General features: G+C 34.5%; 1 protein-coding gene across 12 annotated transcripts in view; it reads right to left on the bottom strand.

The window, feature by feature from the left end:
- DMD (dystrophin) overlaps positions 1 to 16,275 on the bottom strand; it is a 1,153,352-nt gene that overhangs the window by 655,538 nt on the left and 481,539 nt on the right. For all 12 annotated transcript variants that reach the window (XM_090124095.1, XM_090124041.1, XM_031599265.2 and 9 more), the window contains 3 exons: positions 16,052 to 16,175; positions 9,649 to 9,736; positions 2,075 to 2,316 (listed from right to left, as the gene is read on the bottom strand). In XM_090124095.1, the coding sequence (XP_089980221.1) occupies positions 2,075 to 2,316; positions 9,649 to 9,736; positions 16,052 to 16,175 (454 nt within the window). The remainder of the gene's footprint in view (positions 1 to 2,074; positions 2,317 to 9,648; positions 9,737 to 16,051; positions 16,176 to 16,275) is intronic.

Genomic DNA, 16,275 nt, shown 5'->3' with positions numbered 1-16,275 from the left:
TGGATTAAAAATAATAATAATAATAATCAAGATAAAGCCATCCTCCAAATGAAATCACTTGTGCCATGAACTCACCATTTCACTACACACTGCGAAATTACTTTGCTTTCAAAGCCAGTATGAGTAAGAACAAATATCACCAATATATATTTTTCTTTTTTAACCAATCAATAGTTCTGGTTCCCAATATGACACTTGCCATTGTTGAAAATCACTTCCACGTTGCATTATCACTTTAGTAATGTAATACTAAAGTGATTGTACATCCAAATTTCATGTCTGAGGACCATTTCTTCCATATGGAGATGGAGAGAGAAAAACTCCACATTTGCTATAGTCCTGAGCTCATCTGTTAGATCATGCACAGTTCAGCTGCCTCACAGTAATGTGTTACAGGTTGAGGTTCTGCTATCTTTTCTTCTGGAGACCTTGTACAGACTGAAACACTATCAATTAATAAGTGAAAAGAAATGAGAAAAGTTAATGTCTTCTAAAAGTAAGCTTCTCTAGACAGAAGATTTTTGCAAGAAGACAGAATACCTGCTTGAATATGTGCAAAAATATAAATAATAGCAGGAATAGATGTAAATTTACTTCTCAAATGTTGTTTTAGTTTGAAAGCTTCAGGAAGCAGAGATTTGGTAGAATCATGCATGTACAAGCATGTAACAAAATTTATTGGTTACTATATCTCAATTTACAAATTATTTGCATGTCAGAAAGTATTAGATAAGAAATGAGTACAGATGCAAGAAGCTCTCCACATTTAAACTCCTCCTCAAATGTTGATCAAACTTCTGAAAAAGGTATTGTACTTCTGCCCCCTTCAAAAGCCTCTATATGGCAGTTCAAAACCAAGATACGCAGGAAAGTGTGGATTTCATGACCTACCCAAAGAGTTATCTACAGTAAGAAAGATGAGCAAATTTCTATAGCAGCGAAGCACGTAACTGAAAATGTTTTTGGAGGTTTATGACTGAATTGGTGTGACTGTTGTTTGTACAACTACTGAATTCCGTCTTATGATTAGGGAATAATATTCCTCCTATTGACTACACATTTGCAGAGCACATAATAGATAACATATACAAGGGTAGGATTTTGGACTTGACCATGAAGACACTTTCCAGACTCAGATCTTTACAACCAGAGATGATGAGCAATAGTTTCTTAATGAAGTATCAAAGAAATAGATTCTTACAGGAAAAATAAGAAGAGTTTAAGGGTCTAATTATCTAAATATAGGTATGCAAATATATTAAAATAATTCAATAATTGGAACAGAATTTTAAATACTCATATACCAGGCCTCTTTATTTGCCATTCCTTCATTTCCTTGAGTAATTATCCTTCATTAACTATTTTGGAAACACAAGGAGTACAATTTTCATATACTGAAAGCACAGAATGGCCTGGGTTGAAAAGGACCACAATGATCATCTATTTTCAACCCCCCCTTGCTATGTGCAGGGTTGCCAATCATTAGACCAGGCTGCCCAGAGCTACATCCAGCCTGGCCTTGAATGCCTTCAGGGATGGGGCATCCACAACCTCCTTGGGCAACCTGTTCCAGTGTGTCAACACCCTCTGGGTGAAAAACTTTCTCCTAATATCTCCCTTGTCTTTGTTTAAAACCATTCCCCCTGTCCTATCACTATCAACCCATGTAAACAGTCATTCCCCCTCCTGTTTATATGTTCTCTTCAAGTATTGGAAGGCCCCAGAAACTTCTCTTCTCCAAGCTAAAAAAGCCCAGTTCCCTCAACCATTCTTCATAGGAGAGGTGGTCCAGCCCTCTGATCATCTCAGCGGCCCTCCTCCGGACCCATTCCAAGAGCCGTGTGTCCTTCTTGTGCTGGGGGCTCCAAGCCTGGATGCAGATCTCCATATGGGGCCCCACAAGAGTTGTAGAGGTGGACAATCACCTCGCCCTGCCTGCTGTCCACCCCTTTTTTAATGCAGCCCAGGATACAGTTGGCCTTTTGGGCTGCAAGAAATAGAGTAGGCTATAATCCAGCCCCTGTTGGTACACATAGGAAGTACAACATAATAAACAACTTAAAGAATCTCTAACCTTGCATTTTTCCAACTGAATTTTTACTGTAGCAGGATCTGTTGCTGGTGTGGGTTGTGCTTTCAGCCAGTTTTCTGCTATAATTGCTGTCTGCTCCAGTTGCTGCAGCTGGGAATAGAAGTCAATGATGCTATTTTGGTACTCCAACCATGCCAGTCTTTCACTCAGCAACTGACAGAACTCAATCCAGCGACTCTTCAGCTGCTCTGAGGCTTGTCTAATGTTGTCAGCATTCAGACCCTCTATAAAGAACACGAGAGAAGAAGCTCAACACTTAAAAGTCACGAAGAGTCACTTAAAAGTCAGTTTACAGTACTTTAACAATTCAATTTCTACAGCTGAGAGCTAATAAATCTAAATAATGTTGTATCATCAAATAACAAACCTGAACATACAGATGTTACACATCAATGGAGAAAGAATTTCAGAACTACTTAAAGTTACTGTCAGGGTATTTTTGTTGTAATGGGAATGAATTATGAAGTGCATTATGATACAAGAAAGGGAACAAAGTAGAAAGTTGTAACGTAGTACATACAGCTAATTAAAACTGCAGTAAGAAAATCATAGCTGGATTTTGAAAGCTCTGTCTGGATTGCAACTGGATTTTAATATATAAGATCCCTGTGTGGTTTTCTTCGTTTGTTTTAAAGGCAATTTTCAAGTGTACAGAAACTAGGTTCCACAGTTATTTTGTTGTTTTTAACAATCCAATCCTTAAGTTTAGCATCACATGCTAGTTTAGAAATATTGTAAGTGCTTAAGAATAACAGTCCTGATCAGACCAAAGTAACACGTAGTAAAGTCCCTTGTCTCCAACAGTGTTCATCAATGTTCAGCAATGACTCAGAGTCAAGAAACCATGTGACACTTCTTCATAATTATTTTCAGCCAGGGTTTGGTTTGGCATGCCATACAACGGCACACATAGCAAAAGAATTGATACTGGCCAAAATATTAATAAACTTCTCAATCAAGTACATGTTTAAGAACTTTTTTAGTAACATCAACAGTAAGTCATACATTAGTTAACCAGCAGAACAAAAGCTATATTTTTTTGCAATATAAAATTTCAGGTGTTTTCATACTTCTTAAAACCAAGCTTAAATGCAAATAAAACAAAAGACTTCAATGTGATACTTCTGTGATTTTTAAGATGCTGTTGATGTGATTTATCTTGGTTATAGACTGTATTTACAATCTTCAAGAAAAATTCCCTATGAGGGATACAAAAATGTGAAGTTCATGCACAACTGTATTAGATAGAACTTAGGAAATATGGTCCCAATTATGGCTAAAGTCATTACATAAAGTAAGAGCAAAAACTTACTATAATAAACTTAATACTGACCATTATAAATACAACATGGTAAATCACACTAATTGGAGATCATGTCTGCTATGGAACTCCACTGTTCTCCAACAATCATTATTTTGGATTCAGCTCAAGGCTGATTCAGTGCCTCTTGTAAACAGACGACTCTGCAGGACCTTACAGTAAATTCCTGGACAGACTCTATTTCTAGGATATTGCCCTAGCCAGGAAAACTGGACATGATTTCAAAAAATGCAAGCAAAGATGCAGAAAGATAAAAAGCCCAGCACAACCAGGATATAACGGTAAGTGTGGTGGTTACAACAGCTACATATACATGCTGTACCTAGGAAAATGGATGGTACAATTTAATGACTGAGGAAGGATCTAAAATAAAACTTAAAGCATAAAGAGGTAACATCACTTTGACACATATTAATAAGATCCCTTGGTTATGTGATTTTTGTGTGTGTGTGTCCGCATTTGGAGACACTGATGCAGAACTATGTTCTTTTCTTAGAGTGTCTTATGAATAACATCTTAACGTCTAATGAATATACACCAATATACAAAGAGGCAGCATAAACCTGATTGTCATAGCATATCTTAATAACAGCAAAGATGACTGGACACATACATAGTGAGTGTTACCAACATCAAGAAAAAAACACATATATAGGAGACAAGCTTTTGATTATGCTGTATTTCAAAAATTGCATCTGTCCCATTGTGACTTTGTTATAAAAATGCTCTTAAGAGAGAGCAAACATCCCTGTTTGCAGTGTACATAATTAATTACCTCTGAACCTGGAAGACACTTCCTATGACTTTGACAGAGAAAATACAAAAAAGTCACTTTCATTTTTTTTTCCTCCTCTCCTCTCTCTTCAGCTGCCACAGTTTCCAAAGTATCCTTAGGCCAGATTACAATTGCAAGACAAAGTGCACTCATGAACTCTCAGTACATAATAATACTTTTCCCTGTAGTTCTTTTTCAAGAATTCAGACAAGACTGTATATACAACGAAAATCTGGATTCATTAACTCCTCTCTTCTTCCTTTCACAGCTATATCCCTCTTAATGTTATATGTGGAATTATCCATCATTCCTCAGTTTTCATTCATATTTCACTATCTAAACTTTGAGTTTATAACCAATTCCACAAAGCCACAGAAGAACAAACAAATGATTCTGCTCTTCACATAACTGAAGTGGGAAATACAAGATCAGAGCGAGCAGACTTATGCTTCCTAAGAAAATACAGAGGCCACTTTAGACAGTACAATACCCTACTGAAGACCCATCTGAAAACCTCCAAGGGACACTCCTTTAAAACTCTCTAAATTCACAGTCCAGAAAACACCTATTGAATGATAATATATTATTTTCAGAAGGATGCAAGAAAATGGCCATTACTTGCATGTCATAAATTTTGCTAGAAGAGTCTAAGCCAAAATGGTAAGAGGTAATTTAATTTCCTAAACCTATATATATATATATATATGTATATATATATATATATATGTTTGAATAATTCTAATCCAGAAATGGAACTTGTCCAAATCTTCTCATTTATCTTGTTTTGAAGAAAGCATGTCCTCCTTCTATTTGAAAATTAACTATTTGAATAGGTGATGCAATGTGGGCAGAATTCTAATGTTCTTATTTTCAGACTGAATTATTGAAAACCAAAAGCTCAAAACATACTTCCATGAGAAGTACTGATTTTTTAACTATCTTTAGCAACTTTAGCAACTATCAGCTTGTATTCATGATGTTGACAACAATCTTCTTAGTGCGCATCACTCAAGGCAACAAGACATACCAAAATTAAGAATCGGGAGAATTAACACTACAAAATCCATTTTCTGGTAAAACACTGTTAATTTAGAAATAATGGTTCATAACCTTTTCATGTTTCATATTCTAAGAGCTCCTGATATAATCAGTGAATAAATAAACTGTACCCAGAGGAAACAGATCACTGCCTGGAGTACCTCTATTAATTTTACTACCTTGTCTACTGTGCATAACATATTGTGTCAGTACTTTTAATTGTGCAGCATCTTACATACAAGTACTCTGGAACCGCCAGTTAGTAGAAAGCATATCTTATTAAGTGTATTTATTATTTGCACGAATCTATGACAGAATAATGTAATATCTATTTTTTTTAATAGATTTTGATGCATAAGCATATGTGAAACGGTAACTCATAGTGAAACAAGATAATATTTTCCTTCCTTAAAAAAATGGCTCTTAACCATTATGTGTTCTATCACAACAAATTCTTCTTCTATACTCACTTTAGTGCTGCCTATCAAATGTCTCTCAGTAGTCATTTTGTTGCATTTTAGAATAGAATTGGTTCTTGTCATGGTTTTGTGATTTTTGGTTTTCGGTATTCCACATCATAACATCATGTGGGGCAGTGGGAGTTTAACTGTTAATGCTCAAGTTCTGGGTACCTGCCTGGAAGAGAAGAACTACATTCCCCAGGGGGCTTCGTGGTCACAGAGAGTCTTGAGATACAACTCCTGGCAAGGTCACCTGATGCACTCTTCTTAGCCTGCTTTACGTCGTCTCTCCTCCCTTTTTTCTCCCTGCTGCTCACCTGGACTGCGCATCTCACCTCAGCGTTGTGGTGAGGCCTACCCACCTTTCGGACATTCTCTCTCTCATTATATTTGATTTATTAGCTTCAATTTTAATTATATTGTATTATAGTGTGTTATCTTGCATTTCAATACTATATTTAGTAAATTAGTTTGTTTCTCCTCAGATCGTTGCCACTGTTTTTAATTATTTTGGGGTCCCCTATTCCCTTTTTCCAGAGGCGCGGATCTGCGGATCCCTCCGCCCCACTAGTCATGGAACTGGGCCGAACCAGCCCGTAAACCGTTGACAGTTCTATATATATACTTTTTTTTTTTTTTTTTTTTTATTCCCCCCATCTCCAAAAACAACGGATGCGGGACATAAATGTTCTCATTGATTGTAATCATCAGGCCTCTGACGGGCAAGGAGAGACAGAGCACAGCCTATGTAGAAGAAAGGTGATTTTTTAAAGATAAAAACAGTGATTTCCTTGTGACAGGAAAAGTCCTTCAAATGGCACTAACCTAACCAGGCACACTGTTTACGAACTTAAGAATAGCTGTGAAATCACAGTTATTTCCATTCAGAACACTTTTGCTGACACTGGCTGAAAACATAAGGCAGGAATGTTGCCCTACATAAATATTTTCCTCAGATTACTTTTCTCAATTCTAAAAAAGAAAGAAATGAGACTAAATAAAAACACCTACTTTTCTCCAGAATTTGAATCCTGCTTTTTACTTATTTCCTCTCCTATCACAGTAAAAGAGCAAGAAAATAAATATATAAATGATTTAGCAATGAAATTTACCACCATTGTGAACTTCTGTCTTACAATATACCAGATTACTTTGTACTTTCATACTGTTTAACTATTACACTCTGAAACTTTGTTTTTGTTTGTTTTTTGTTTGTTTGTTTGTTTGTTTAAGAACAAAGAGGAAGCAGACCTTAGATAAAAGCAAAGCCAAAAATTTAGCGTTAGTATAATTGGAATCTTAGGACTCTAATTATTATGTACATGATATGAAATAACTAAAAAATAGCAATGCAATTAAAACTGTAATCACTTGCTTTCACAACTGACTTTTATCTTAAATCTGTTTGCCTTGGGTCTTTTAGTTACAGGTTACACACCATGTACATATGTCATATGTGCATGACAAACTTCAATTGCACCTGTAAACTATTTCCTCAAAGATAGTACATACAGAATAATCATCTGTGTCCTACTTACACCTGTGGTGTTAGATTACGATCATGAAAAATTAAAAAGATCATTTATTCAAGACAACACAGTGTATCTTCCGTCCACCAGATGCTAAACAATGTGCTTCCCAAATTTGAAATGGTACATTTAACTCCACTTCCTTCACTTGCTATGGAAAAAAAGTTCCAGCATTAGACAACGGAAGGTATGTAGCCACAGTCAGTCTAATCTGTTGAACGTTATTGTGGAGATTCAGCTAGAAAATTTTCTTATGATGTACTTTTTCCTCTTTTCCTCTAAGTGAATCCAGAAATCCACAAAAATTATAACAAAGAGGTGAAGACTGTATGTCCCAAATGAATTTCAGCAAGCCTCACAGCTACTAAGGAAACTTAGTTGAATTACCCTGGAAAATATAAACCTACATAAGCCTACTGCAGCTTAAGATATAGGTTTAATGTTGAGGGTTTTGTTTTGTTTTTTAAACACGTTGCAAATGTATTTGAGCATATGATTAAAAAAAAAAACAAAATTTCTTCTTTACAGAAGTACTGAGGTTGAACACTGTGGCTACCTTCCCCTATGCTCAGAGCATAATTTTGAACACCTAGCAAAATATTTAATTGCAAAATTATTTGTTAATATGATTTTACAGTTCTCTTCAAGTAAAGCTGATGATTTAATTCCACTCTCTAGCACTCTATCTTGGTGATCTTTAAATTATTTAACCATTTAACAAACTGTTCCTCAAGTTGCCATAAACAATTGAGGCCAGAGAAACTCTTTTTGATGAAATAGTTTATTATTTAAAATCACCACAAAAAGAATCTTCACTCTTACGGGCATCTAATCCATCATCCTTGCTAGAAAATTCTAGCTGCTAAGGCTACCATGATGTTTGGCATAATATGCCATATGTAAGGCAGAATTCAAAGCAATTGACAGGAAACAGATAAAGTCATGCTGGCTCAGCTAGCCTACTCTGTGCTTATACCCCGACTGCAAGATGTGCTTTCTAAAAAGAGGGTATTTGGGATACAATGGATAATAAAGCACATCTAATCACAGTTAAAATCACAACACCTATGAACTATGAATAATCACAAAAGCATGAAAAAAGAGAACATTGAGGACATGAGAATATTTAAGAAAGCTAATCTGATGAAGCTGAAGATGGAATTCCTTACGTGCAAGTCTGCAACTGGCCAAAGAATCAATGGGACACTGTTAACTGGGCACTAAGCAGGTTAGGTCCAAAATAACAATCTTGATATGTCAGCACACAAATTTCAAATATTGCCTTAGAAGTCCTGTACAGCAGATCTCCCTGGCAGAAAAATATGTCAAAAAAAAAAAAAAAGATACAGAACTTTTTTTGTTTTTCCTTCATAGAAAAAATCCCATGATTTCAAAAAGGGTGCAAATTTTACCAGACTTCCTCCTGTCTATTCACAGAGCATGTGAAAGGACCCCTTTTAACAGTTGCTACAATAATTGTAATGAAATATGGCCAGAATACAAGGGTGGCAACTTCTAAAGTACCACCTTAATACTTAAAAATTCATACTTAAGCAAGATAAAACTCCATCAAATTTGTGTAGATTAGCATTTCACTAATAACAGTTATATTCTTGACTCTTTGTTATAACAATTTAACATAAAACATACATTCTGAAGCTCAGTGCATTCAACATCTGTATTTTTTGTAAGCCTATCAGTATGACACATTATGTCATGGTTAATATTTTACTACAAAGTTAGAAATTTTTTAACATCAGAGATAGGGACATGGCATACAATTTTACTTCCATCTATCTTACTGCTTGGTTTTCTTCTTCCTTTAAAAAGTTCATAAATTTGGCTGAACATAATAGCATATTTTTTTGGAAAATTGAATGATTAACATAGAAAAATTGCAATATTTTCTTCTAGATGTGCTATATAAGCTTTCATATTTATTATTTTAAAAAGCTGAATGCCAAAAATATCTTCAAATACCCAATAAAATTTTATACTTTATATAATACAGAACATTACAGAAACATATATATATAATAAAATATACAAAGTTTATTATAATCAAAATTAGAAAACACTTTTTCAAACTGTTCAGTTTTCTAACTTGGATGAATTAATGTACCTTCAAAAGCCTAGTAAACTCAGAAAATAAGATTACAACTTTATTCTCTACACAGAACAGATTGTTAATACAAGTTCATTACCATGAACACGTTTTACACACACTTCTTTTCATGATACTGAAGTTGTAAGATTTTTCTCTTTATAATTAACATATTTAATACCCAGAAATAATAAAATAAGTATAACGAAATTTACTTTGCTGTTCCATTTAGATAGCATTTTTCTAATATAATTCTTGTAATAAATATAAACCTGTGCATTTATCAAATCCCTGAGAACATTATCTAAATCAACTCCCTTGTAATTACCATTCACCATCTGTTCCACCAGGGCCTCAGCTGATCTGCTGGCATCTTGCAGCTTTCTGTACTTCTCAGGCTTTTCTCGCTGGATGGCCTGCAGCATGACAGGAAAGGTGAGTATTTCAAAAGAGGAAGAAGAAAGTAAATAATCTCAGGGATGTCCTGATTTCTTGAGACTGCTTAACCTGCCACAATACCCTGCCAGCCTCCTGATTTGCAATGAAAGCACAAAGCATCACATACCAGGTTAGTCATAAAGTCAAATACATGACTTGAGAATTGGAACACAACAGAGTTGACAAATGATACACGTCAGTATTTTACAAACAATTCATAGACAAATTAAGAGCTATTCAAAGCCCAATATTTCAGAAGAAAAACATACGTTCAACAGAAATTCCTTGTGGAGGAATAGAAAATTTACTTTTCTTTTTCTTGTAGCTCCTATTTATATTAGTAAGAATTAAGATCATGCTAACTAAAACACAGGGTCTCATGTCATACTGAACCCATATACGATTTGATTGCTTATTTTAATATTTTGTTGGCATAAAAAATGTAAAATGGATATTAAAGTAGGTACGTAACATACATAGCAGACATCCATACATAAGCCAGTAAGTAAGAGTTAAGAATAAATTGCAGAATCAACTCAGGGTTTTCATTATATGTTGTACCTAACACTTTCAGTCACTTTTCATGACTTAGAAAGTTCTCACTCATGTTTAGGTATGTTCACACTAACTAGTAATTGTAGGTACAGCTTGAGTTTCCGGATAAAGTAGAAATCTAAGTTTCTATTTTCATTTGACTCGGTAACAATAGAGAAGGAAAACAGAACTGTATTAGATCTAACACCTCCTGAATTATGTCTAATAATTAAAAACATCATATTGATTTTAGACTAATTAGTCTATAGGTATAATTACGATGCTCTAAACTAAATTTCCTCATTTAGTTCAGGAGAAGCCTAGGGCTATAATCCAATTTGAAACCAAAAATAAAACACACTATACATCCCACCCAGAGATCCTGTCTAAAACAGTCTCTCATTATTCAGAGTCCACCAATTAATCACAGCACATATACATATACAAAAGGAAACACCACGAAAATCTTAGGGTGACATACAGGAAACTAACACAAATCCTGGCTGTGGCTTCTCAATCTGGCTTGTTAAAATATATATTTAACATACTGTTAACTATTAATGATAATCTTAAATTATCCTTGAAATTTCATAAAGTTTAATCCCAATAAACTCAAGATAACAATATTACTTGTAGTTTCTGCAGGTCAAAATTTAAAAAAATCAAAAAACCTCTTCTGTTAATTCTCTGCAGAGTTTCGAGACTACAGAATCTTAATACTACTCTGTGTATAATGCCAGGTATAATAAACCTACGTGTAACTGCACAATCCAGAAAAATCATAAAAGCACTGAAATATATTGAAAATAATCTTTCTCTCACTGCTCTGTTTGCAGTGCCAGATGTGTAATTATCGCAAGTGTGACTGTAGTGAACACAAATGAATCATTCACAACCTGATATATACTAAAAATAGCTTTTGGAAATATGAAAACAGTATGACACTGAAGCTTGTGACAGGGAACTCTTCAGTACCCGGTAACAAACCATGAGTCTGGAAAAAACTAGAAGCATGTCTGCTTCTTTCCCAGAAGATCAAGGTTTCTAGATCCTGACAGAAAAAGCACTTTCATGTGAAGCACTTAAAAATAAACACGAAAGTTTGGCACACATCAATGCCTCTCTCCACGCACTTTTTGTGTTATTAATATATATCATAAAGATGAAGGGCTAGCAATAGATAAAGATATATGTTTACACACAGAAAATACAATGCCAAAGGAGAAATGGCCGTCCACCTGGTCCTCATACAAAGTATGGGACAATTTACCCGATCTGTGGAGAAAGCAGACTTGGATAACGGCACTAATGTACTCATGGTCTTACACTGCACATGCTTCAGTTGTTTGTCAAACCCACAATCTTCATCTTACATTTTTAAAGTCTTCAGAGGCATTTTTGTAAACAAATGGAGAGTGCTAAGAAATAAATGAAGTAACAGCCTCATAAACACCTCTCATTTATCCTTTCAGATCTGATTTGTTATTGTTTCCCATACAAATGGGAAAAGGACAAAACTCTCAATTCAGGTTAATTAACAATAAAAGTACACTGGGATAAGATTGAAGAGATTCGTGAAATTCGGAAACTTTTACATTTATTGTTATCAACACTTTTTTTTTCTGATGAAAATTTGTGGTAGCTGCAAAAATAAATAAAATAAAATAAAATATTTCCAAAACTGAATTTATTTCTTTTCATATTCTTTTTTATTCCTTGTACTTTTCTTATTTTTAGAAAAAAAAATAAAATAAAAAGACTTATATAATACAGGATTAATTATCTGAGGAATATTTTGTAACCAGCAAAACAGATATGTAATGCCTTAGTTCTAACTGATGGAGTAACATTAAAGGCACCTTTAGCTAAATACCATACAAAGGTGAAGAGGTTATTTTCACAATATTATAAGAGTTTTATTTGGCCCTAAGATTTTAGTTGGTAATTAATGACTTCATAACATTGAAGACACTTGCACTTTGGAAATTCATGTTATTCATATCAAATCAAAACCCCATTTTAAGAACTCTGTCAGTGGATGTACAGTTGCAGTAATGCCTGATCTCTTGTTGTTCTTGTCAACTACACCTGTGGGCAGAAGTTTGCAATATTATTATCACTGGAATTCACAATGACTGAGCTTTAAAACATCCATGCCCAACAGAGTATCTCTGAAGATTACTAAATGAGAATGAACAAGTGAGAACTGAGCATTTAAGAATGCCATGGGAGCAAATTTACTTTTCCAGTATATCTGACACTTCCCTTACATCAGTTTCTTACCTTCATTCACCTTTGATCTTGAATTTCTAGATGCTTCTTGGATAATTAAAATTCCTTTCCATGAGTTTTATTCTTAATTTTCTGATGTGAAATCTGAAGTTTTACTTCCCGATAAGGAAGATTTTCTACCAAGTAACTTTTAACTTTTTGCACTCGAACCTTCACATATTTGAACTTATAATACAGAAGGCTCCTTGGAGTTTTTGAGAAACAAGCTAACAAAAAAGCCTGAATCACAGTGAGACCTGTTTCCAGAAAAATGCACATATTAACTGGAAAATGCTAAGGATATGATGCAGCTTTAAGATATTTAAGCATTTACATATGGATGTCTTCATTATTTAAGAATAGTTCATTGTGGGACAACAGTACATCTCCACAATTATGATGTCCAGTCTCTATGGCCAGATAAGGCACATACGCTTTCCTCATAGCTGAGAAGGACTAGAAATATTTTTGCTTCTCTCCATACACAGGAATGGGCTTCTATGCATCTCTAACATATTCAATTTATGTAGCACATCTGCCAAAGGCTAATTTTCTGCCAATATCTGAACAGCTGTTGTCTTAGCAAACATAGTATGTTTCATACAATCTGCTCTTGGCTCCATCTCCCCCAGGAATTCTCTGAAGTGGGATGGGAGCAGGTTTTTGATCTTGAATCATTGAATCATCAATGATGGCAAAAGAGCTTCCTTCCCTTGTGGCTGTCCTTTCTGAAGTCTGGGTCCAATCACCTACAGATGTACTTCCACTGTATCATAAAGAAGTAACCCCACTGAGAAAAAAACTACGAATAGAAACAAAATGCTTTGACAACAACAAAAAAAACCACATCCAACTAGTAACCTTCCTCAAAAGAAAAGTAGAAAGGAACATAATTAGGAAAAGGCTATGGGACAGAGTTGCTACCACAGCAGGCAACAGATGTTAGGTCAGACATCAGTCATCACGGGTGTCTGGTGCTACATCATCTACAGTGTCACACAGGGAGGAAACTTTCATTTAGAAAGCCACTAAGTACAAGATGATACTTTTTTTATGCAAGTGTGTATGGCATCATGATGTTGGGGTATGATGACATATGTCAGTACTATACAATCTTTTACAATTATCGCTGATGTTTTCCCTTTTGACATTTTATCTTTCATTATATGCCTTCTGCAACTTTACTAGTGATTACAGTCCAATAAAAACTGCTATTTTATTTTTCATTGATTAAAGCCTCATTTTGAAAGAAATAAAAACTTAAGGAAAAAACAAGCAACAACAACACTGTGCAAATCAATGAACTGGACAGTAATTCCTGCTTTGGATATTAGTTGAACAGCAGAAGATAGACAACAGGACAGCCCAATTTTTAATACTCAGCATTTAAACCTTCATCCTCTTTGTTTGTTTGTCAAGTGCAACCTTAGAGAGTTCTATCAAACTAAAATTTCATCTTAATATTCTGTACCTTAAAGTTGCTGGAAGCTTCTACGTGTACACTGATCTTTTCAATGAAATGTACTACTTTTAAAAGAAGTCAGAGCCAATCTTGCTTTTTAAAAATATTTTCAATTTTAATGAATGATGTTAATTTCTCTTGTTTCTATTTAGAGATACTGGTTTGTCTCAGACTGCTTTTGATACAAAGCAGATTTATTTTCTGCAATACTTATCATTAAAGAAGTAGGAAAGTGGTTTCTTAACCATCAAATAATTTGGTTTCTAAGGAAGTCAAAGAAACACCCGAAATTCTGCTATCTCCAGTGTCCTGATTTCAAACCATCCAATATCAAATTCCATACCACTTTCCCCTCCCGGTCTTCCTCCAGTATTCTGTATGTTTTCACTGACCTAAAAGAACACTTCACAAATGCACCTAACAATGGCTTCCCAACCCCAACTTTTTTCCACAGCACCAACAAAGGCAAGATAAAAGCTGCTGGGAAATCCAGTTGGGACCAGAGGAGGATCTGTAGTTCACCTACCTCTATCCCTTACTTGCAGTGACACAGATCACCACCTCCTCGGGAGCAAAGAAAGGAAAGAAGGAGGAAGGTGAACCATAGCTCCTGAGTCCTTTAATGGTTTTACAGAGTCTTAAAAACTGACAACATGAGATGGAGTGTCTTATTGATTAGAGAAACCTGACAGTGGAGGTATTCAGCACAATATGAAGGTCAGAACAGGAGCTGATTTGCCATCCTTGAAACTGTGTTCCGCAAAATGGGAATATATGAAGGGGAGACAGGAGCATTTTCTTTTCTGTTTTTTTTTTTTTTCCCCCCCATCTACCACAAAGATGGAAACACTGACCAAATTACCTGTGTATCTATTTAGGATTGAGACAATACTCATTACCCCAGTATGGAAGCATTTGAATCTATCATTTTCTCTGCATGTTTGAGCCAGTTTATATATTTTTATGTATATAGTTATGTATATTTACTTATCAAGAAATGGTGTCATAAACCAAATTCAATATATTGCACTCTAATGGATAATTACACAGTAAGTATCTATTAGATACTTAAGTATTAACACTGTGATAACATTAACAAATAAATTAAGATTACTGTAACAAAAGTATGATTTAACAAGAAATATCACGATGTATATTTCTGTCAAAGAATTCAGAGTTCCTCAATCCTACTTTTGCTAATATATGATGGACAAGGAAAGAGTGAGAAAAAACAGCATCAAAAATTAACTTCAGTACAGTAACTTTGTTCTCTCTTTGTTTTAGCAGTATGATTTCATTTTTTAATGAAGTCCCATGACACACTATTATACTATAAGCATAATAGCTTATTATAAAAAGTAATTTGCCTTTCTCTTATTCAGAAAAGGTAAGCCTTCTTGCAACTAGCTGCAAAAAATAAATACTGAAGAAAATTTTTACTCATTTAGTTTTCAAAGGCTAAATTCAGAGTGTGTGAAACATACACAAACACAGCTACTCTTTAAGCAGTGCAGATTAACTTCACAAAAAAACTAGAAAGAACCATTTCTGGTTCAGTCACAGTCAAAGAACAGATTAAAATAATGTTTGTGGAAATTGATTATTTTCAGATACATTTTACAGCACTGTATGAATTAGATACAAGTTTTCTTTAACATACTCTAAAAGATGACATTTTCCACATTCTTCAATTTATGCACATATGATGTCATATTAAGCCATCAGTGTGGAAATATAATGCATATTTTAAAAATAAATTATAGGCTTGGATTCAATATTACTGAGGACTTCCATGAATCTATAATGCCTTAAATTAAATATGATCTCTCTATTTAGACACCTTGTATATCAATTTTGGTGCCAAAATCTGAAATGTACAAAAATGCTTAACACTTCTAAATTTCTCATGCATATGATCAATTGATGCTTGTCAGTTTAGATTTGAACTCATTTAAACTTGGACTTTGAAAGCACTTTGACAAGTGAATACAAGCTAACAAACATATATATTAGTACTTTCTCCTACATTGACTCTTTCTCTGAGATCTGAGAGATTTCCTTCTTTTCGATATATTGCAAATTCAGGACTCTGAAGTACTGCTTCTGAGCGTGTCATCCAGCTGTGGAGTTCTGTTGTATCCGAGTCAAACCTAAGATACAAAGAAGAGCAAGAAGACATTTCAATTCAACAACATTTCTGACAATAGCATTAACAGCAGAAAAGGTTCACCAGCTGCTTAAAGAAATAAA

The sequence above is a fragment of the Phasianus colchicus genome, chromosome 1 (assembly GCF_987193195.1).
Source record: "Phasianus colchicus chromosome 1, bPhaCol1.hap1.1, whole genome shotgun sequence".
Taxonomy (NCBI): domain Eukaryota; kingdom Metazoa; phylum Chordata; class Aves; order Galliformes; family Phasianidae; genus Phasianus; species Phasianus colchicus.
The sequence above is the reverse complement of the archived record's forward strand: the minus strand, read 5'-3'. Positions and strand labels throughout refer to the sequence as shown.